The sequence below is a fragment of the Callospermophilus lateralis genome, chromosome 5, assembly GCF_048772815.1.
Source record: "Callospermophilus lateralis isolate mCalLat2 chromosome 5, mCalLat2.hap1, whole genome shotgun sequence".
NCBI classification, from domain to species: Eukaryota; Metazoa; Chordata; class Mammalia; order Rodentia; family Sciuridae; genus Callospermophilus; species Callospermophilus lateralis.
Window position 1 is genome coordinate 59,949,652 of NC_135309.1, and position 24,227 is coordinate 59,973,878.

Consider the following 24,227-nt stretch of genomic DNA (forward strand, 5'->3'; position numbering starts at 1 on the left):
CCAAATTGGATCTTTCTAAATTCTTTTAACTAGTTCTCTTTTTATTATCATTAAAGACAGGGCCACTCATCACAAACTGAAAAGCCTTTGAGCTGCAGCTGAATGGATCAGTATTTAGTGATAGTCAAGATATGTCAATTATATTGATCTGCTGTGTGCATGTGCGAATATGTAATAATGAATTTCACTATTATGTATAATTATACTCATCAATTTAAAAAAATGACATGTCCCACGTGGAAGAAAAAGTGAGAAAGGAGTGTTTATTCTTCTCTTTGCTATGTGACCCTTTGCTTGTAGGTTCTGATAACTGCTGAAATTCCCAGTTGAGAAGTGATCTGTGGAATATTACATAATCAAGGAGAAGGAGTCTTTGATAAAAAATAACCTTCAATTGTTTCACAGATATTTAGTTGGAAAAAATAGCCTTGCTTTTGAGGCAGATGTTTTACTTACAAACAGCTTTCGTGAGAAATCTCTTTTACCAAGGATAGCCATTAATGGCTATTAAATATCAGAATATACTGTGCTTAGAACCAGTTCTTTGAATTTATCATGCTGGTTGATCATCACTAATCTTGAAATCTGAAGTCAAAATGCTTAATCTGACAGTTTTTGAGTACTGTTGTGATGGCACATGTGGAACATTCCACACCTGACCTGTGACAGGTCACAGTCAAAATGCAGACTCACTAAAAATAGTATACCTTCCAGCTATGTGTGTAGGTGTATATGGAACAGACATGAATTTAACGTTTAGACATGGATCTGTCTTCAGAATATCTCATTAGGTATATATAGGTAAATACTACAAAATCTGAAAAATTCGGAAATCCAAAACACTTCTAATCTCCAACATTTTGGATAAGGGATAATACTCAACTTGTATCACAAAATATTAGATTAAGATTTTTTTAAATAATGAAACATACTTGGTCAAATAGTTATATTTAGAAATAAAGCACAGGGTTTTAAAAATTAATTTATTTATTCTAATTAGGTATATATGACAGCAGAATGCATTTTGATTCATTGTACACAATTGCAGCACAACTTTTCATTTCTCTGGTTGTACATGATATAGTATCACACCATACGTGCAGTTGTACATGTACCTAGTGTAATAGTGTCCAGCTTATTTTACCATCATCCCTGCCCTCATATCCTCTCCCCTCCACTTTGCCCAATTACAGTTCCTCCATTTTTCCCATATCCTACCCACCCCTCTTATGGATCAGCATCTACTTATTAGAACATTTTTGAGATTGGCTAACTTCACTTAGCATATTCTCCAACTCCATCCATTTACCAGCAAATGCCATAATTTTATTCTTTTTTAATGCTGAGTAATATTCATTGTGTATATATGGCACAGTTTCTTTATTCATTCATCTATTGAAGGGCATCTAGGTTGGTTCCATAGTTTAGCTATTGTGAATTGAGCTGCTGTAAACATTGATGTGGCTGCATTACTATAGTATTCTGATTTTAAGTCCTTTGTGTATAGACTGAGGAGTGGGATAGCTGGGTCAAATGGTGGTTATATTCCAGGTTTTCTAAGGAATTTCCATAGTGCTTTCCAGATTGATTGCAGCAATTTGTGGTCCCACCAGCAATGTAAGAGTATGCCTTTTCCCACAAATCCTCTCCAACACTTGTTGTTTGTATTCTTGACAACTGCCATTCTGAATGAAATGAAATCTTAAGAGTAATTTTGATTTGTATTTCTCTAATTGCTAGAGATGTTGAACCTTTTTTCATATATTTGTTGATCGATTGTATATTTTCTTCTGAGAAGTATTTGTTCAGCTCCTTAGCCCATTTATTGATGGGGTTGTTTGTTTAGTTGGTATTAAGTTTTTTTGAGTTCTTTATATATCCTAGAGATTAGTGCTCTGACAAAAGTACAGGTTTTTAGTATAATTGAAAGTTAAAAGTATTTGAACTGATGAATAAAATGTGGTATACTCACCTTTTTAAAATTTCAAATTTCATAAATTATTTCATTTTTCAGATATGCTTAAATATTTGTATTAGGACAGTAGTGCATGTGTAATTTACAAATAAATGTGTGATAAATGTTCTTTTTTAAAAATGATGAAGATGTAGAATTAAAAATTTGATGATCCCCATAGTGAAACTATTTCTTTGATAAAAAGCATATGTTTTATGAGAGTTCTTGTTTTTAGTTCATAGTTTTTATGAAACTCTTTGATGCACAACTTGCCATTAGTAATAGTTTTTATTTTCATTTTCTGGAATATCACAAATATATGACTTATACTTCACAAGTTGGAAGTTTAAGTCTAGGATTGCTGTATAGTTGAAGGACTGCAAACTGGCAAGCACGTGGTATTAGAAGTTTCATGTAATAAGTAACTGTCTTTATTAACTAATAACAGAATTATTTGTATTTATAATCTTAAAAATGTAATTAATGTCTCTACCCAAATTAGAAGAAGCTTAGCTAAATTAGTGTAGTAGACAAATAAGCTGTTTTCATATCTGTTGTGTCATCAATTCCCAAATAGGTATCTGTGGAGTGCTTTTAGGAATCATTATTAGATGCTGTAAAAGTATTCAACGAACAGATTAAATGTGGGAAGAACTTGGCTAAATTCATGATTTGTGAGATTTCTCAGAATCTCTGCTCTGTCAGTGTATGTGGTGAATTTCACAGAAGGGGATGCAGTGTGCAGTATCTCCCACAGTGTTTGACTACAGAATACTGTTTTCAGGCAAACTACTGTTGTATTCAGGAACATTTCATAGACTACCAAAAAATATCCTAGTTTGGCAGATATGATACTCAGAATTATTAGAAGGTATGTACCATCTAAGACTCCTTCATATACTGTATTAAATTCCTATTTTTAAAACTCAGAAAAAGTTAGCAGTTTGGGGCTAATCACATGTTGGATGAGATGCTCTTATACTTGATTAAAGGGTGAAAAATGTATCTGGTTATATCAAATGGTGTGGTAAAAAGAGGTTTCAGGTCCTGACATGAGCACTAAACAGCAGTGTTGCCGAAGGCAAGACTTTGTCAGCTTCAGTTTCCTTAGCCATACAAAAATGGTAATGATTTTTATCTTGCCTGGTTTTATGAGGTTGGAGTAATTATGTAGATATTAGCATATGGTATGGTAGTAATTATGAAAATTTCATTATTTTAATTTGGAATTGTAATTTTTTTTGTAGAATCTGGAGGTGAGCTGGATATTGTGGTGACTTCAAATAAAGACGTAAAAGTGGCTGCTGTCCGAGATGCCTTTCAGGAAGTCTTTGGCTTAGCTGTGGTTATAGGGGAAGCTGGACAGTCTAATATTGCCCCACAACCAGTGGGCTATGCAGCTGGATTAAAAGTGAGTAAAAACACCTTTTTCAGGTTATGGAAACTTTCAATTAATTTTTCATCATTGTGATAATGATGTTGTGGTTTATATGGAGCTAATTGTGTTTTTATAATGATGTTTAAATAATGATTACTTTTAGTTAGAAAATTCTTAGGTATATTGAAGATATAGTGGAGTTTTAATTTAAAGAAATCTAAGATAGGTTGTAATTATTGGTGGAAGGAATGAAATATACTCAGCACAAAAAGAGAGTTCCAAAAGAAATCTTTAAAACTCAGTAACAACATTCAGATCAGCACCTAGAATTATAATATATATTGAATCTCACAAATTTGTTATTATTAGTATTAATAATCCTGAAAATGTTAAAGTTCCAGGAATTCTGCACTCTCCTCTTTAAGTTCTTTTTTCTTTGGTCTCTATTGTACTGTTACAGATAAACAGTGGCATACAAGCGTGTCTTCCAACTTAAAAAAGAAATAAGCCAAAGGAAGCACCACCAAATTCTTTGACCTCATTTGCCCTATACCCTACTACTTAAATTTGCCAACACTTTTCTCTAATTCTCTTGCAGTCTCTTAAACCTGCCCCGAGCAGGTTTTTGCCTGCATCACTCCCCTGAGAGTTCAGGGTTCTCCATGCTATTTGACTTATCAGTGGCTTTCTAGACAGTTGTCTCCATCTCTTTCTTAATTTTTTTTTTCACTTGTCTTCCTGATACCACACTTTGGCTTCCTGGTTCACTGTTTCCCTGATGTTTCTGTGCCTCTTCTCAGCCTCTTCTTGGTCCTCTTCTCTGTCTACTCCCTTAGTGATCTCCTACCTTCCTTGGTCTTAAGCCTCTTAGGTGTACCAGTAGTTCTGTTTCTGTCTCCACTGAGACCTAAGTCCTAATTTATATAAAACTTGCCCTTTGGATGACTTTCTTGAATATCTTAAATTTAATGCCTACAATTAAACTTTTTCTGTCCCCTAGACTTGCTTTCCCACTCATCTCTGTCTCAATAGATGGCATTTCTATCCTTCCATTTTCTTAGGCAAGAAACCTTGGAATCATTCTTAGCTTCTTGTACTTCTCATTTATAATTCATTAAGAAATCTTGTTTGTGAGACAGATAGTTCTTGGCGTTTGTTCTCGTTATGTCTTAGGAGGTTGCCTCAGACACTGAATTAGGGCATACTGAACCATTGTTTGCAAGGGAAATACAGGATTACATTTTTGCCAGCCTATATTTTTTGTGCTCTGTTTAAATACATCTTTATATACATGTTTTTGGTGTTTTTTGTTTTGTTTTGCTTCATTATATTGATATGTTATAGGCAACAATACTGTAGCTCATGCTTGAATGAGATTTATTTAATACATACATTTTCTCCATGAGGTATATCACAGCCTCCTTGTGCTAAGGAACACTAGGCAGCATATAGCACTACACTTGGAGGCCATTTGAAGCAGAGAGATCAACAACAAGCACAAAAATGCCAAACCAAGGCACTGATAGAGAAAAAGACACTTGTTTCCAGTACACAAACTGAAACAAGAAGGCACAGATAGTATTCCTTGTTCATGTAACTGAAAATGTGCATATTGGGAAATGTGCATATCAGACAATTCAAATTTCTTGTGCTTCTGTGTATGTCTGATTTTGAGATAACAAATACATTCTAGTGATGAGTAAAATTCATCGATACAGGATTTACAAATAATGAGGATAACTGTATTTGCATTTAAGGAGAAATACGTTCTGGTATGACATGCTGGCCATAAGGAATGTATAATAGTGTACATTACTGAGACCATCCTGAAAGCCACTTTACCTTATTCACTCTCTTCATAACAGAATGAGGTAACTAGCATAGCATATTTCAAGTTTTGATTATAATTAGCTACTAAATATAATTAGCCCACATTGATACTAGGTTATTTAAAATTGTACTGGATAGTGCTTTATGAATTTGAGGTACTTTTTCATGTTTAGTACTTTATTTGAATAGAATATGAAGCCTTTTACATGCCCCCCACCATCCAAAATCACTTTTTTGAATTTGAGGCTGTCAGGTAATGGTTACATTATATCTAAATATAGTGCATTATATACAATACAAGTCAGATTACTTTTCATAATTATCTGTTCTTACAGAAGAATGCTGTGAAGAATACATGCACTTTGAAATGTTTCTACTTTCTGGGGGATTTCCCTTGAACTTGGCTTTCACTACATATTTTCAGTTAGAATTTCTATGGTGCTAGAGGTTTACTCTTTATAAAATATAGCAAAGCTAACTGTGGACTGTGGGGTTTGTCTTCAATCTAATTTTGAAAAAAGTATGGTAAGTTAAATTTGTATACACAATAATTGTACATTTGATCAGTTGTGAACAGGTAAATATTAAGATTATAAAAGATTATATTTACTTTAAAGATGCAAGTCACATACCTAAGACTGAGTTTTTACTTGCCAAATTTCAAGAGTGCTTTTGCAAATTAGAAAGTATTAATGATCTGAGAAGGAAGACTTTTCCAGATTTACTTTTAGAGAGAATAACCTGGATAAAATCCTAAAATAGAAACAGGTTATTGAACAAAGAAAATGGTAAGTACATTTCTTTGAACTTAGAGACTAAAGCAAGGGCTTTGTGTATTGTGAAGTACTATATAAATATGGAGGACAGTATTGGTATTACATAGGTGTGATGGCAAAAAAAAATTTATTCATTTAATTCTCTAGTAGAGGTTATTTGAATCTGGGAGATTAGAACTTGCCATTGTTGTATCAAGCAATGAGAATGTATGGCTTTGGATTTCAAGGCAAAGGTGAAGACTGTAGGGGTTAGAGTAAGAATAGATGCTGAGATTGCAGGCATTCAGAAAGATTATTGGGTACTGAAGTATGAGCTTGTCACTGGGAAAAAGAAAGGGTGCAAATATACATATTTAAGAAGATAAAATGTATTAAAGATGGAGACAGGGACAGTTTACAAAATTTTAGCAGCACAAAAGAATATAAATTTAGAAAAATTGATCATGTAGAAAACCTGCTTTTTCATTATGATTTTTAATGGGTCTTAAGTATTTTGTTTCATTAGATATTATTATACACAAGATATTTTAAAGAGACACTGAACTTGAAAGGCTGATAGGGAGTTTTTCCTCAAGAAAAACCTTATTTGAGAGTATTATTGGTAGTTTGGTTTGTTTCATGATTTTATTCATATTTGACAGATTTACTTCTGCTCTAAAGTTTTTGCCTTTAAAATTTAGATTTTTTTTTCCCACAATCTTTTATTTTATTTTTAAAGAGAGAGAGAGGTAGAGAGAGAATTTTAATATGTATTTTTTAGTTATCGGCGGGCACAACATCTTTGTTTGTATGTGGTGCTGAGGATCGAACCCGGGCCGCACGCATGCCAGGCGAGCGCGCTACTGCTTGAGCCACATCCCCAGCCCCTCCCACAATCTTTTAAATAAATAAAAACTACAGTTGTGGCTGTGGCTCAGTGGTAGAGCACTTGCCTTGTATATGTGAGGCACTGGGTTCAATCCTCAGCACCACATAAAAGTAGATAAATAAAGATATTTAAAAATATATACATATTTTAAAAATCTCAAAACTAATATTTTTATTAATTTGTCAGTTTTTTTATTGTTGTTGTTGTTGTTGTGTGTGTGTGTGTGTGTGTGTTAGAAACATAGGGAGCTAATGAGAAAAAAAAATTAATGTAGAATCTTAAAATACAAAACTGAACCAGTTTGTTTTTTCATCCTATCAGATTTTTTTTGAAGTGAGTGATTTTTCTGAACTAAACTTAATTTGCCCCTTTAAATATATGAAATAATTTAAGGAAATAAATCAATTCAGCCAAAATTAAAGTTAGGAAGTTTCTAAAACTTCTATGCCAGGTATTAGTTTTATCAAAAAGCAAATCATAGTTATGATCATAGTTTCATAGCTTATTTTCAACAAATAAAGATATAGATAATACCTAGAAGCCATTTCAAGATGTGTAAAAGTATAGTTACTTATCTGAACCAAGTTGCCTAGTATAAAATCTCAGAGTACAATGTAAGCTCTAGGACCCTTCTGTTTCATAGCTCAGTTTGATGATTATTTCATTGTGAGCTCTAACTTACCTAATTATTGATCCCTCCTACAATATAAAATTTCATTCTTAAAACATTTGTAAAGAATGATTGATGTTAATGTATCTTGTAATTTCCAATGAAAGAGGCCACATTTAGTTAATGTAGTAGTCAGAGGGAAAAAAAAAAGGCCAGATATGACTTCATTTTCATTTTCTCTTTTGGACTCCACAAACAAAAAAAGAATTAAACTTTTCTGCTTAGTTTATCATCTTATAGCTTGCAGGTACCAATTAATTTGGTGAATATTTTGTGAATCATATTAAATATAAATTCTGCACTGTGGGATAGTAAAAAGTGAAGAGACAGTCTCTATTCCCTGGAAGCACGATATCTAAGTTTGATGATGCAAAATCCCACTAATCTATTAGTTTTTTTTTTTTAATTAACATGTATTTGAGTTTCATTTCTTTTCTTTCTTTCTTTTTTTTTTTTCTTTTTTTTGTGTGTGTATGTGTGTGTGGTGCTGGAAATTGAACCCAGGGCATTGTGCATGCAAGGCAAGCACTTTTCTACCAACTGAGCTATGTCCCCTGCCCATAAGTTTTTTATCAATGAAGAATCTAGCCATAACTCCTTCCTGAGATGAGTGAATTAGGGAAATTTATAATATCTACTATAAAGAAATGAGTTCATCTTATCTATTATGTTTTTTTCAGAGTCAGCAGTTGCCTCCTTATTTCAGTGTCATTAGATTGAATGGCATTGTATTTATACTATTTATATAATGAACATTTGCCACCTAGGCCTTGGGAAGCCTTTATTTTCTTTTCCTTTAGTTTAGTTTTTCATGTAGCAAGTTCTTACTTGAATGCCTGTTAGAGTGCTAGAGCAAGCAAAAATATCTGGTCTTGATTTTATTGTAGTTTAAATAATTTCATTTTTCCAAGGTAGTATCTTAAAATGTTGTACCTGTTCTCCTAGAGTGGTCATGTTCTCTTCATTTGTCTTAAAAGAATTTATTTGTCCCTAAAAATGTTCTAGCCTTCTTAATTTTCATTTGAATGAGATTGATCATTTTTTCTTGTTCTCTTTGTTTAGTTCTTCTTTCCTTAAAATTGGTATATTATCATCACTAATTTTGTTCAGAAATGGGATGATTTTGAACACATTGCCTTATGAACATTTTTATCACTTCATTCATGAACTGATTCATATAAAAGTAGTAAACATGAACCATTCCTCACTAATCCAACTTTTAAATTCTTATTGTATGATATATGTTTAGTGCATGATTTTGAGTTATCTGTGCAGTGTTCCCAACCACTCAGTTTTGCTTCATTTATGATAATTATTTCATGAATAAGCTTTGGTATAATGTATATATTTTCATGTTTTTATTGTAAATAACTAGTCATTTTGATGCATGTATATTTAAATGAAATTATTAAAAAAAGAGAGAGAGAGAAAGCATTTGCCTACATAAAAAGTCAAGAGAATTGGCTAAGAAACTACTGGGATTGATAAAATTTTATTTAGTAAGATGGTCTCTTGCCAGATAAACACTAAAAAATGCAATTTTCTTATATTAGTGTTCAGTTAGAAAATGTAATTTAAAATAATCAATTTAACAGTGGTAGCCAGCATAATAGTACAGAAGGGAATAATTTAGGATGTGTTCCCCAAACTCAATACTAAGCGAATGTGATTGGACTTTTTCAGTTTTCACTCTATATTTATGTATTGTTTGAACATTTATAGTGAGTATATGTGTGTTTGTTTATAAATGCTTGCAAATATTACGAGTGTAATCATAAATTAGTATATTTTAGAAAAATGGTTTCCAGTCTATGCTGTTGTTTTTTAGGGTGCCCAGGAACGTATAGACAGTTTGCGACGAACTGGAGTGATCCATGAAAAGCAGACTGCTGTGTCTGTAGAAAACTTCATTGCAGAATTGCTGCCTGACAAGTAAGAGACTTATTTCTCTTAGAAGCAAAATAAAGTTGGGTCTGGGAGTTCATACGGAATACCAAGCAAAAAGTATTATCTCCTATTGTAGAATCAGAAGGAAAAGTGTGTTCTGATGCTGGCTCCATCCCTTACCCAGCTGTGTCCTGTGTAGCTTAGCTGAAACTTCTATCTTTGCTTCTGGTTTTTTTTTTTTTTTTTTTAATTATAAACGGAGATAATAATGCCTGCTTTCTAAGATTGTGCATATGATTGCTAGATAGTACTAAATATAAGATGATACAGTGTTGGTTATAATGACCTTGAGTAGAAAACACAGTCCTTCAACATGATGAATTCAAAATAATGGAAGGCACAAGCAAGACCGCTTGATGGCAGTCACTGAGTTTGAGTTTCTACTGAGTGAACTCTCTCATGTATTTAGTTTAGAAAACTTCCAGATAGCATAATTGATCATTGTTTTTGAGGGCTCTTTTTTTTCCCCCAATGGAAAAACCTTTGTGGATATGCTAAGTTACATTTTGTTGTAATAACTACCCTTTGTTAAAAAATCTTTCTTTTTAATTGCATTGTGGTTTTGTTAATTTTTTTTTTTTTTTTTTTTGGTGTGTTTGGTATAGAATAACAATGTGCCTAGTACTTTGTGGCTAATATGGAAAAAAGAAAAGAAATGAAAACTCCTCTGATTTTGAGGGCATATTAGATAGCCAGTTGAGAGAAGAGTTATGTACAGATGAACTGCTTTATATGATTATATAAAAATTATCTAATTTTTACTAATATATGAAGTTTCAATGGAGGTAACTCAGTATGGAAATAATGTCACATGAAATTCATGAATGGTTAAGACTGGAACTGGAATTTGAAAAGGAGGTAAAATTTGGATAAGTAGAAAGAAGTAGGTAGGACATTCTGGGTGGAGGAAATGTTTGAAGGTAATTAAAAGGTATTCTAGGGTTAGCAGAGGTTTCTTGAATAGGATATCAAGAAGTGGGGACAGTTTGTGAAGAGCTTTGCATTCTAGGTTGAAAAGTTTGAACTTTGTGAGCACAATGATGATTATTTTGTTTTCCCTCTCTAGTAACCTTTTACTATTTATTTAATGGTTACCTCAGAAATTACAGTGTGCCTTTTTGGTGTATTACATTATAATAAAAGTTATGATAATACTAGAATCACTTTTAAAGCTGTTCATCTCTCTTTTTTTTTTTTCACTTTTTGCAGTATTCTTGTCAAGTATCTTAATTCTGCATATGTTTTAAACTCCTAAGACATCACTAGTATTGTCTATGCAGTCAGTATTCATTTATTATGATTCTGAAGTTCTTCCTACATTTTTGTTTTTCTGTCAGTAATCTTCCCTCTGCCTAAAGAACTTCCTTTGATACTACATTATAATATAGGATTACGCACTGTAAATTCTCTTAGCTTTTACTTACTTGAAATTGCTTTAATTCATCTTAATTTTTGTTGGATGTAGAAATCTAGGTTGGTAATTCTTTCAACACTTTCAATTAAGAAGTCAGCCATGGTGGGCACGGTGGCACATGACTGTAATCCCAGCAGCTCAGGAAGCTGAGACAGGAAGATTGTGAATTCAAAGGCAGCCTCAGCCTCAGCAGTGGCGAGGTGTTAAGCAACTCAGTGAGACCCTGTCTCTAAATAAAATACAAAATAGGGCTGGGGATGTGGCTCAGTGGTTAAGTGCTCCTTAGTTCAATTCCTGATACCAAAAAAAAAAAGAAGTCAGCCATCATCATATTATTTCATTTGTATAAAGATAATTTGTTGTTTGTTCTGGCTGCTTTTAGGACATTGTCATTTTGTTTTTGCAGTTTTTCTGTGGTATGCCTCCTTTTATAATTCTTTTTTCTGGGGGAACAGGGAGCTTACTAAGCTTATTGATTCTGTAGATTGATGTCCTTCATCAGTTTGGGATTCTAAGTCACTCTTTAAGACTTGCTGCTTTGTCTAGGACTCAGATTACAACTTGTTCACCTTTTGACAGAGTCACACACTTTCCACATTGTCAGGTTTTTATTCCAAACTCTGCTTTTTCTATTTCCTCATTAATTTCTTCCTTCTCTAGTCCACTGATCCTGCCTTCTGTGTCCAGCCTGTTGGGCAGCTCATATGTTAAATTCTTTTTAAAAAAATAAATGTATTTGCTGAGTATCTACATATATTCATCTCTTTTGACTATCTTTCTTCTTTGTTCAGTTATTTTGCATCAGTTATTTTTAACTTCTTGTCTGTGAGTCCTAATATTTGGGACTTTAGTCTCCTTTTCCTTCTAGTCTGTCCCTGAATATGGTGCTGTCCCTGAAGGCCTACTAATCTTCAAAAACCAGATGTTGTTTAGAAAACACTCCTCAGGTGATATTGAGAAGTACACACCTTTCTCCGATAAGCAGAGCTGTATGAGGAAGCTGGCAGTGTGTGTTTTAGTCACAGTCTCAGCTTTGTTCAGGGTCAGCTTAAGGCTTTAAGCTGGGGAAGGAAGGTTTTTGTCCTTGTGTTTTGTCCTTGTTTCTGCAGCTCTTCAGTTTTTCTCAGTATATGATGTAACTCATGTAGCTTTTCACCGGGAGCACTGACCTGCCATAAATTCCTCCATCACACCTTAATGTGGTATTTCCCCCCTCAAATACCTTTTAAGCAAAACAGTAGAATACTACAAAGACCAAGAATGCTAAATACTAAATAATATCAGGAAGTCTGGTGATGGTTGCTAGTATGGATTAAGGAGGAAAGAGGACAGAGGGTTTGTGACAGTAAAGGACACAGAATGTTGAGAGAGGGAAGAGAAGACAATAGAGTAAAAGCTAGAATCCCCAACACCTTGATCTTTCATACTGTGGCTACTTTCAGAGTTCCTATAGGAAATAAATGCACAGAAAATAAATTCAAGAAAATGCATGCTTAGAACTGAGTCTAGAAAAGACAAATTCAGGAAGAGCAAGGCAGTTAAAGAAGAAATACAAGGTGTTTGGTCCCTAAAAAGGAATAGAGCTTGTTTAGGACGGGGAGAGAAACTGAAAGTTTCCTTAGAAAGAAGCACTGGGAACAGAAGTGGAGGAGTTGTGGGGAGGGATAATGGTGATTGCAGTTTCATGTTGACTGATTTGAAGAGAAGGGGGAAGCCAATCTCTAGCATGGTAGTATTTTAAAGAATAAGGGACCCTGAAGTTCTGATGTGTATTCACTTGCATGACAAGAGAAATTCTATTTATGTTTCAGTGTCTCTGCTTCTCATGCCTAACAGTTTAGTCAGTATACTATTCATGATAGACATTACTGTACACAAATCATGCAAAATAATGCAAAATAAAATTCAGCTAAGCTTGGCTTTGTGGATATTTCATAAATACATTTTCTTGAGTGAGAAAAATTATTGTAACAAAATGTGAAATATTGATTAGTATACCAAATAAAATAAGTCACTATTTAATTATTTGTTTAGGCACTGGGGATTGAACCCAGCGGTGTTCAACCACTGAGCCACATCCCCAGTCCTTTTTTATATATTTTTGGGGATAGGGTCTTGCTAAGTTTCTTAGGACCTTGCTAAATTGGAGGTTGGCTTTGAACTTGGAATCCTCCTGCCTCAGCCTCCAGAGTCACTGGAATTACAGGCATATACCACTATGCCTGGCCCTTTTTAGTGTTTATTTTGAGACAGAGTCTCATCCAGTTGATCCTAGAACTTGCCATCCCAAGTAGCTGAGATTAGAGGAGTGATCTACCATGCCAAACTAGTGGGTTAGCCTTTTATGGAATTACATTTTAGGATAAATTTGATGATTGAAAAATTTTACTTATGGATATTAGAACATTATAAAATATTTGTAATAGTGTTCTCAGTTTGTAGCAGTTTTAGGATATGAATACTATAGGCATTACAGATTGCCATTTTAATATTCGGCGGAGTTGCTTATGTTATTCCATATTTTACTTGTTTTTTCCCCTGAATATGTAAATAGTCTCCTGTCGCATCTTACATTTCACCGCACTTTATTAGATGTGCATATTTTTTAGAATAGAGATTATTTTCCTGCTCTTATGCTTTTGTTGTTTAAATTCATGATTTCACTTTTGTAGGGTTTGGGATAAAGTTGTAAGTGGATCCTGTAAAATCTTAGTTTTTGTAGCTGTGGAAATTTTATTAACTTTTAAAATAAAAATAATGGCACTGAACAATGCGGAGAAGATAACGAAAAAAAATTCATGATTTCACGGTGTCTGGTTGTTTCATAATTCATGTAATAGAGATTCTGGTGTTGCTGTAATTGTCTTAACAACTCAGTATTAGAAACTTTAGGTGATAACTTGAAACTCTTGCTTTTTTATAAGTATTTTTTTTAAATAGACTTTATTTATTTATTTAGTTAGTTAGTTGTTGATGGGCCTTTATTGTTTTTATATGTGGTGCTGAGGATGGAACCCCATGCCTCACACATGCCAGGCAAGTGCTCTACTGCTGAGCTGTAACTCCAGCCTTTATAAGTATTTTTTCCTCTGGAGGAACTTTTTAAAAATTACTAATAACTTTACTAATTGGTTGAATATTAATGAAATTGGTAATATATTAACTTTCTCATGTTGAGCCTAGTAATATTTTTAAAAATATCACTCATGAGAAGCTGTTATACTCATGTTTGAATGAATGTAAGTTCATCTGTTGCCTATTTAAGCTCCCAGTTTCCAGGGTTTCCCTGTCTTAGCAAGGGGACCTTTAAACTTTTCCTTTGCTGTTGTTCTAGATTGTTTTTCTCTTCTTGAAATTTAGCCAGCCAAGAAATTTTTTATGTTGTTTTTATGGATTGTCTTCTTACAGGTTAATTTTTCTTTTAATTAGTTTGTTTTTCCTTTTTGTTTGTTCACTGTAACGTATTTAGCAGGTAATCAGTATGAAACTCATGTTCTGTTGCAGGTGGTTTGACATTGGTTGTTTGATAGTTGAAGACCCTGTCCATGGCATTCACCTAGAAGCTTTCACGCAAGCCACACCGGTGCCTTTGGAATTTGTACAACAGGTTGGTTTTCTTGGCTTTTTCATTATGCTCCAGAGAAACTTGCAATATTATCCTTCAAATTTTAAATTTATTTTTTGTTTAAAATGTTTTAATTTTGTTTGTTTTATTTCTCTTTTAGTCTGTTTCTTTGCGCAGATCTCTGGTCATTCCTGGTCATTCCATGTCTTACTATTTCCCTGTTTTTGTTTTCCACCTGTTTTTGAGAGGTATACATTCAATGGCCAGTTGTCATTTGCTTCTTTTTTTTTTTATGATTATGTTTCTTACTCTGAGATCAGAATGTTTGCTTTTCTGCTTATGTCCACATTTCATTTACTTTCCTCTTTATTTCACATCTTTACTTTCACTGTTATCTCTATTTCCTTTTTTTTTCATCTGATCTTCCTTTCTAGTTACTCATCTTTAGTAACAAGTCAGTATTAGAAACTTTAGGTGACAGGTATGTCTTTAAGGTTGTTGACTGAAAATAGATTTAACCATGTACCTGTCTGTGTAGTTTCCAGAAGATTGTAAGCATAAGTAATGATCCTTCTATATTTTTGTATAAATTTTTTCTAATTCTCTAATGGACAAAATGGAACGTATATCTCTACTGAAATTTCTGTTCTGTTAAATGGCATTTAGACTTTTTTCCCCTCTTACAATTATTTGGCACATGTCAGCATTTGAGAATCTGAAACTATTGGCATTTGAAACTATTGGGTTTTCTCCCAAGAATATGCATGTATAGAGTTACATATTAATTTGGCATGTGAGTTTATCAAATTGCTAAAAGCAATCACTGGCCTTTTATAGGTTTATGGTTTCAAAAAGGGACCAAGAATTAATGCTTGGAATTTTGAAATTTTGCTGAAACTTATTTATACCATAATTTCTTTTCAGAGGATTAAGAAAACCATTTTATAGATGTTAACTAAATTCACTCCAATGAGAAGGTGATTAAAAGATTGTAAATGAATAATGGATTACTGTTGTTCCATTAACTTTTAAAAATTCAATAAAATGATAGATTTTTCTAGAAAAATATAAATTTTACTTGTTGCTTCAAGAGTATTAGGTTGAACCATGCAAAGTTGCTGTCATTCATAGTCAAAAACAGTCAAATGTTGTCACTTCCATATAATTCAACCTAATTACCCCAGCAAAGCAGTATAGTGAAAGAATTCCATCTAATCAGAAACCCCTGAGTTCTACAGAATATTCACAGGTGATACTCGTGGTAATAGAGCATCTCTCTTAACGCCATAGAAAATTTTAGTCCTATCACTTAAGAATTAAAGGTCAGAATTATTGATAAAATTAATAAATAAAATTTAGAAATACATTAGAAGAACATATACCCTGACCATAAAGAATTGATTCCAAGAGTCAAAGAACCATTTGCCAATAGCAAATTAGTTTAGTAGTTCAACATGAACAGAGTAAAGAATAAAAAGGATTTCAGTAGAATTGAAGGTATTTGCTAGAAATACTAACTGTACTATTAAATAGCCTTTGTTAATTAAGATTAGAAGGATATAAGTGTACCAGAAAATCAAAGTAAACTTCAGGTCTAATGATAAAACATTAGAAACCTGATAATTACAAGGATGTTCCTATCACAGCCATTGTTAACGTTGCTGTAGATCGAGGTCAACACACAGTGGCCCACAGCCAAATCTGGCCTGTTCCCTGTTTTTGTGAGTGAGTTTTATTGGAACACACCCTGCAGTCTGCTTACATGTTGTTTATAGCTGCATTTGTACTGCAACACCAGAATTGAGTAGTTGTAATAAAGACTTTTTGGTTCCCAAACCTAAAATATTTACTCTCGGGCTTTTTATAGAAAAAGTTTGCTGACCCCTGTGATAGATGTCTGACCATTTTAAAAAGACAATTTTTGTTTCACTCACTTTTAGGATTATAGAGTGGAAAAAAATAGACATGATACTTAAAGAACAAAGTGGACCTACATATACTAGTATCTAAAGATACCTATGACATATTGCTAAGTAAATGTCAAAGCCACATAGCTAGTATGATCCTGCCTATTAACAGGTACATATATACCCTTTAAAGTATATATAAATGAATAGAGGGAAAAGGCCTGGAAAGATGCACAGCAGGCTGTTAATGTGGTTAACTGAAGAGTGATATTCAAAGGGTGGCATTTACTTTTCATTCTATTGTCTGTTTTTTTTTTTTTTTTTTGCCACATGGTTTTAACATTCAGAAGATACAGTAGTGTGTGCGTTGAAATGCCTTCCTTTTATTTCTAGATTTCTAGCTATTCAGCTCTTTATATTTCTTTTTATCCATCCCGTAATGTGTTAAGTTTGTGCTACTGAATTATTGGAATTTTTTAATTTAAGGGAATAGAAATCAGCCTTTAAAGGAATAACTGTTACCATCAATAGATATAGTAGTGAAAATGTGGAAAAAGTTTTATGTAATTTATGCTTGATAAACTTAAATGCGAACGATTCTTCCTTCTCCCACTTTACAAGCCTGCTATTCTGGATTTTTGCAGATAATATCAAATACATTGTTCCTCAGAAGTGTGATCCTTGGACTAACATCTTAAGTATTGCCTGCGAACTTGATAAAAATGTTGCCTCTTGGGCCCTACCCAGAGCTACTAAATAAGGATATGCATTTTAACAAGAACTTCTTGGGATTTGTGTTCATATAGCAATTTGAGAGGCACAGTTTTATAGTGTCTCTAGAGACCTTATTCATTTTTCTGCCATGTCTCTTTCATATAGTCAGATACTGACAGTGCAATATGTATTTTGGAAAACAACACTGGAGCAGGTTTTCAAGATGGTGTGCTGTTTCTGTCAAATTTACTTGAAAGCTGTTGTATATTTGTTTTATTTCTCTTGGAACCAGCTATGGAGTTTCCAATTAGATTTCTTAGTTAGGGTGTGAGAAACTATAAGGTTTTTTGGTGGAGGGAAGTCCCTCAGATAGTAATACCCACTTTACAAGCCTGCTATTCTGGATTTTTGCAGATAATATCAAATACATTGTTCCTCAGAAGTGTGATCCTTGGACTAACATCTTAAGTATTGCCTGCGAACTTGATAAAAATGTTGCCTCTTGGGCCCTACCCAGAGCTACTAAATAAGGATATGCATTTTAACAAGAACTTCTTGGGATTTGTGTTCATATAGCAATTTGAGAGGCACAGTTTTATAGTGTCTCTAGAGACCTTATTCATTTTTCTGCCATGTCTCTTTCATATAGTCAGATACTGACAGTGCAATATGTATTTTGGAAAACAACACTGGAGCAGGTTTTCAAGATGGTGTGCTGTTTCTGTCAAATTTACTTGAAAGCTGTTGTATATTTGTTTTATTTCTCTTGGAACCAGCTATGGAGTTTCCAATTAGATTTCTTAGTTAGGGTGTGAGAAACTATAAGGTTTTTTGGTGGAGGGAAGTCCCTCAGATAGTAATACCCACCACATTTGGGGATCACTGTACAGTAGATCCATTCTACGTATGGATGTCCTCCTCTGACCACATCTAATGAAAAACCACACCATTTCTGGCTTTTGAGTGGAAGCAGATATAGCTAGGTTGGGCCAGCTACAAATGATATAATAATGATTGTTGCTGTCCTGGACTGGACATTACTTGACATGCTAATCATGTTTCTGGGGATACTTTCTACAGACTAATCATGCGGTTTTAAAGCCTTTATTATTGCAGTTTTCTTTTTTTCTGGTTGCAATTTTATGGTTATAGAATGATAACTTTAGCAAAGATAATAATCTAGTGACACTGAATATGGAACTAGAATTTAAGTCTTCTGACTCTGAGCTCTGTATAGGTGCAGCTCTGAGATTTAAGACTTAGACATGCTCAAGGCCCTAGGTTCAACTCCCAGCACTACACACACACACACACACACACACACACACACACAAGATTATATTTGAGCAACAACCAAAGAGCATAATGGTGTTATTTTTTAACAAAGTAGATATGTGCTGTATTACTTTGATTCTTTCATGGCCTTGTAACTTCATACCATTGCCTGTATAACTGTGTCTCGGGATTTGTCATAATCTATATTAAAAGTAACCTGAGAGATGTTACTTTGAGATGTTACATATCGAATTCCAACGTTTTAATGCATTATAAGTAATATGGATTTTGTTTCTCTGTAGGCTCAAAGCCTAACTCCCCAGGACTATAATCTGAGGTGGTCAGGCCTTTTGGTGACAGTGGGCGAAGTTCTGGAAAAGAGTTTACTGAATGTCAGCCGGACTGATTGGCACATGGCTTTTACTGGCATGTCTCGTCGACAGATGATCTACAGTGCTGCCAAAGCAATTGCAGGCATGTATAAACAGCGCCTGCCCCTTAGGACCATGTGAGGGAAGACCTGTCTAGGATACTGAGACTTTCTTCACTTTTAGCTTGATGTCGTTATACCTTCTTGAATAGCTTCAATGAATTTAACAGTTTTGTAATTTTCCTGTAGGCTGTAATTTTTTTTTCTAGAGAGGCATGTTATCATTCCAATAGAAGAAATAGATCCTTTTTATAATCATATAATTATACATATAGTTCTCAGAAAAAAATATACAAATATATTTATAGCACAGTTTAATATACCAAATTTATATAGTGGAAATTCATGTGCAAAAACATTTAATTTAAAGATGTGTACTTGATTGTTTTGTTTTTAAAGAAGACATAGTTAATTAAGGAACATGTCTATTGAATATTCTTTAAAAACATTGTTCTTTTTGTTTTTTTGTATGTGCACATGGCCTCAGGTCTGATGGAGAGCAGCTTGCTCAACAATTTACCTTAGGACACCTACTTGTATTTAGAGAGATGTCACACATTTTTATGCATGTTTTATACAAAGTGGGCCAAATACAGAATTGATCATTTCTATCTAGTCATCATGTACACATACAATCTGGAAAGTCATCCTTGTTTCCTTTTTTTTAAAAAAACTAATTTTTGGCATTTTATAGATTTATACTATGAACATTGGGTAATACATTTTTCATTGCTATATGACAACTAAAGGGCAAATAATTTGAGTATATTTTAGATCAGAGTATTCATGTTATTTTTGTATAATACTGTTCAGTACTTCCAAGAATAAATTCTGACAGTGGCCATTGTATGTGCTTCCACCCATTCTCCAAAAGACATTTTTGAGAGGTGATTACTTTATTGCCTATGAGAGGGTATGCCTCAGATTTTAAGTATGGTTGCTTCTTCTTTCATTTGCCTTAAGCACAACTTTTCTAACTGCCATTCTGCCTTTATTTTTTATGGAAGTTTTCAAATAAACTATTTTATATTCAATCTGGTTTATTTAGTTCGTTATGTTTGTATTTAATGAAAGCTTTTTCCTCCCTCAAGTAATATATTTTACAGTTGGGATTTATATAAATAAAAATTAAGTAAATGTTTTTTCTTGTACAGTTGAACTCTATGCAACTTCAAATAACTTTGATAATAGTTTCACATATAAACGTAATTTTATTTACTCTTCTATACTGTTATTTCCATGTAAAAGAATTAGCACAATCTGGCAGTTTTATAAAGGGTGATGAAGGTTGTATCCTGCACTGTCTTCATATGTAAGGTTTGCTTTGTATTAATGTTATTTAAAGTAATTATTTCATTTTTTCCCCTTTTTTTACTTGAGTGAGAAGAATTAAGTATTCCTTTTGAAACTATAATGTATGTTCATTTCTGAACACCATAAAGTGAAATTCCAACTTTTATATCATTCAGAGTAATGAGAAACAGAAACAAGACATAATAAGTTGCTGTGATGCACTTTTGTTTGGGGTAATAGGATCAAATACATTTTTCCCTCTTTGTGAGTGAAAAGAGAAGCCTTTTATACTATTTTCCTCACTCCTTTAAGTCCATCCTTCTCTAACAGTATTTTATCAGGGCTTTGACCCCATGACAGAAACAGTCTACTATAGACTGAAGACAAGTATGCCCAAACTTAAAATATTTCTGCTACTTTTTCTCCTACTATAGGGAAATTTTATAGAGCCTAAAAATCTGAGTTTTTCTTTCCATTTTGTTTTCCCAAGTCTGAAACATCTTATTTGATATCATTGAGGATTGTTCTGATAGAATCACAAACATTGCCATTTCCTGGAATCCTCAAACTTCTGGGGCAGAGCTGCTCCACGGCTAGGTTGGAGCTTGAGCCTTCTGTTGCTTTCTGAACAGTGGGAGTGGGAGAGGTGGAGGAGAGAAGGGCAGATAGAAGAGAGAAATACATGCTTTCGTCTGACCTCGGTTTCCTTGGCCCAGTTCTCTGAAAGGCAGTAGAGCATGGCTGACTCCACATGCTCAGCTTTCCCAACCTCCTGGGATTTCCCTTTTACATTATGATCAAGGAAAGTAACTTGTTCTCTTGTGGCAGCTTAGCCAGACAGTCTTGCTGTGATCATCAGTCTTAAGGCCAGAGCCTCCATCTCCTCTGTGCCTTTTTATCTTGTCCATTTCCTTAATAACTCCGCAAGAGCATTTTGGGAAGTTGTGAGTAGATAGCTATTTGCTTTTTTTCTTTCTCAAGCTTTTAGGAAAACCTGTCTTTAACACAGTTTGTTATCATTATTGTGGTTGCTTGAAATTTTTTTCTTCTGAAGAACTCCAGATTATTGAGTTTCATGTTTTATGTATTTTAATCCAAGTTGTTGAATTCTATAAACTTGTACACTTATTTATTTAAATTGGTGTGAGAAAAATAGGAAAAATGCAGAAGATTAATTTAACATCAACCTCAGATTATTGCTCAGTTCCAAGTTTCTCCTTGTATTGTTTTTTTATTGTATTGGATTTTTTTTCTTGTTTGTTTTTTGTTTTACTAGGGGGTAGAATCCAGTACCTCAAGCACACTATGGGAGCCCTCTACCACTGGGCTGTAACCCCACGCCCCTATTGAGTTTTTGAGACACCCATGGACCTGGCTATGCCATATACTTCTTAAGTTGGAAAGGCCTTGGGTGATACTGGTAGTTTCATCTTCTGATTCTTTGTTATTATTGCTTTCTTATTTTTTGTTCCTCAGTCTTTTGAGGATTAATGAAGTAGAAAATTAGGATGGAAAAAGGCAAAAAGATAGTATGGTAGTAAGTGTGAGTACATTTAAGAGTATAAATGAAACTGTATAATGTATATCTATTCGAATTATGCAATTAGCAATTACTCAGGGTCAACTAAATTAACATGCTGTTGAATTTACTCTGTTCCTTGGCTGGAAAAAACATTTCAAAATAGGACTTTGTGACTTATGAAGCCAAATTGATAACATTCTATGTTTAAAAGTTGTTGGGTTAAACATAAATTATGTGAATTTTTACTTCTGGGACATGGTGTTCTTTTTGTGATATTATGCAGAATCATGTGTTAGATAAAATCAGTTTTGTAAGTATGTACATATTACATAAATAAATACTTATTTCTCAAAGGTGTATAGTGATTTTTTAAATACTAACTTACATTGATACTACATTAGATATTATATTTTTATCTGAAATGATTACTGATTGTCAAGAGTTCTTACAGAACAGCAACTTCAAACACCATCTTTCTGGTGGAACTGTCGCATTCAAATACACCACAGTTGGTAGGGTCAGGTTTAGAGAAAGAGCTATTAGGAGAGATATACATGAGAAATAAACGTAATAGGCAGGAAGTTAAGGCTTGTGCTTGTCTGGAAACCTTTTTAGTACTGGGTTTAATTTATCCTTGACCTCCAGAAGTGTTTTTGAATAATTTTATAATGTTAATTTTAGGTTCATGAAAAATTAATTGAGAAAGATACAGGGATTTCCCATATGCCCCTGTCTCACAAATGCATAGCCTCATCCATTATCAAGGTTTCCCACCAAAGTGGTTCATTTGTTGCAATCAAGAATCTCATTGATGCATCATAATCATCCCAATGTATGGGGTGATTTCATTAGATCACATTACATTTTGGTGTTTTGCATAGTGTTTGGATAAAAGAAACGTGGATCCATTATTATAATCTCATAGAGTGATTTCATTCCTAAAACTTCTTGTTCTACTTATTCAAACTCCTGGCAACCACTAATATTTTTTTGTGCGTGTGTGTGTGTCCCTCGTTTTTCTTTCCTAGAATGTCAAATGTTCATATACTCTGTAGCCTTCCCAGATTGGCTTCTTCCACTTAGTAATAGGCACTTAAGATTCATCCATGTGTTTTCATAGCCTGACAATTTATTTCTTATTAATGCCGAATTATAGTCTATTATCTGGATATATCACAGACTGCTTTCCATTGACCTGCTGAAGGACGTCTTGGTTGTATCCTAAGTTTTGCCAATTATGAATAAAGTTGTTCTAAACTTCTACGTGCAGGCTTTTGGGTGGACTACGTTTTCAGCTCCTTTGTGTGATATACTATATTCATAGTTCCAAATTCTGCAAAATAGATGCTATTTTTGTTCTGTACATTTTAAAATAAAGTTAAATGACTAGAAGTTGAGCTCCAGCACCCTGGTGGCATCCGTACCACTCTGCCTCAGTGCCTAACATAATGATAAATACTAACACATTAATAAAAATGAATAGATATTTGATAAAAGAAGCACAAGTCTGATTCCATAGGCCATTATTTTCTTTCCATATTATACAGTGTGTTGATTGATGTTTTCATTTATTTTTGATAAAAATGCTTTTTTTAAAATGCCACATGCTAGTTAGATTTTAAAAGACTTAAAAATCCATTGACAATTTTACATGATGATGTAGAAAGGGGTTTGAATGGATGTAAGGGTGGTCCAGTGGAGCTCTGTGACTTCTGAAAGGAAGCTGTTAGAGGAAGGAAGAACTTGAGCCTAAAACCCTAGGCTGAGACTTGTGCTCACCTCTTGGGAGTACAGAAATTTCGAGCAAATTTTGCATCCCTGTGGGCCTCACTTTCTTCATCAGAAAAATAAAATTGGAGATACCAAAGGCACAGGGTCATTGTGAGATGTAAATGAAGCAAGATATGTACTCAGCTCTGGTCTCTCTCATGAACAACTCTCTACTCAGAAGCATTTAAGTATATGGACTGTTCATGAAAGGTCCCTGTTGGGGTTTAGATATGGGAGTCCCCCCAAAGCTCCTGTGTTGTTGCAGGAATATTCAGAGGTGAAATTATGAGAGCTGGAACCTACCAGGACTACCGTACTGGGTGGTAGCTGCTGGCAGGTGGGACATGGCTGGAGGTGGGTCACTGGAGGTGTGTGCCCTGGAGTGATTCTATCCCTCCCCTGCCCCACGCTTTTCCTCCCTCTGCTTGCTGGCTACCATGAGGAGAGAACTTTCCTTTACCAGACCCTTCTGCCTCACTTCAGATCCTGGGTAATGGAGGAGTCAGCTGACAATGGACTGAACCTCTGGGACAGTGAGTCAAAAGAACCATTTCTGCTAGGCATGGCGGTGCACATCTAATCCCAGAAACTTGGGAGGCAGAGGCAGAAGGATTGCATTCGAGGACAGCCAGCAATTTAATGAGGTCCTAAAGACAAGGCCCTGTGTTCAATCCCCAGTTTTTCCCCTCCCCCAATACAAAGAAGAAAGAAGAATACCTTTTCCTGCTCTAAGTTATTCTTATCAGTTATTTTAGTCGCAGATATGAAAAGCTGAGTAACAGCCCCCAAATGCTGGCCAATTACTTAAGACTATATAGGGCAAGGGGATAAACTATGTTGGACTTGACCATTTGACATGTCAATTACTTCTAAAACAATTTTTCAGGAGTCATTTTGACTATATTACATATTCT

General features: G+C 34.1%; 1 protein-coding gene across 1 annotated transcript in view; it reads left to right on the forward strand.

Annotated features, from left to right (window-relative positions):
- The window catches only part of Prrc1 (proline rich coiled-coil 1), a 35,183-nt gene extending 13,287 nt beyond the window's left edge, over window positions 1-21,896 (forward strand). The window contains exons 6-9 of the mRNA XM_076855909.1: window positions 3,202-3,365; window positions 9,305-9,408; window positions 14,342-14,444; window positions 18,601-21,896. Of these exons, the coding sequence (XP_076712024.1) occupies window positions 3,202-3,365; window positions 9,305-9,408; window positions 14,342-14,444; window positions 18,601-18,810 (581 nt within the window). The 3' untranslated portion in view covers window positions 18,811-21,896. The remainder of the gene's footprint in view (window positions 1-3,201; window positions 3,366-9,304; window positions 9,409-14,341; window positions 14,445-18,600) is intronic.
- Window positions 21,897-24,227: the final 2,331 nt, after the last annotated feature.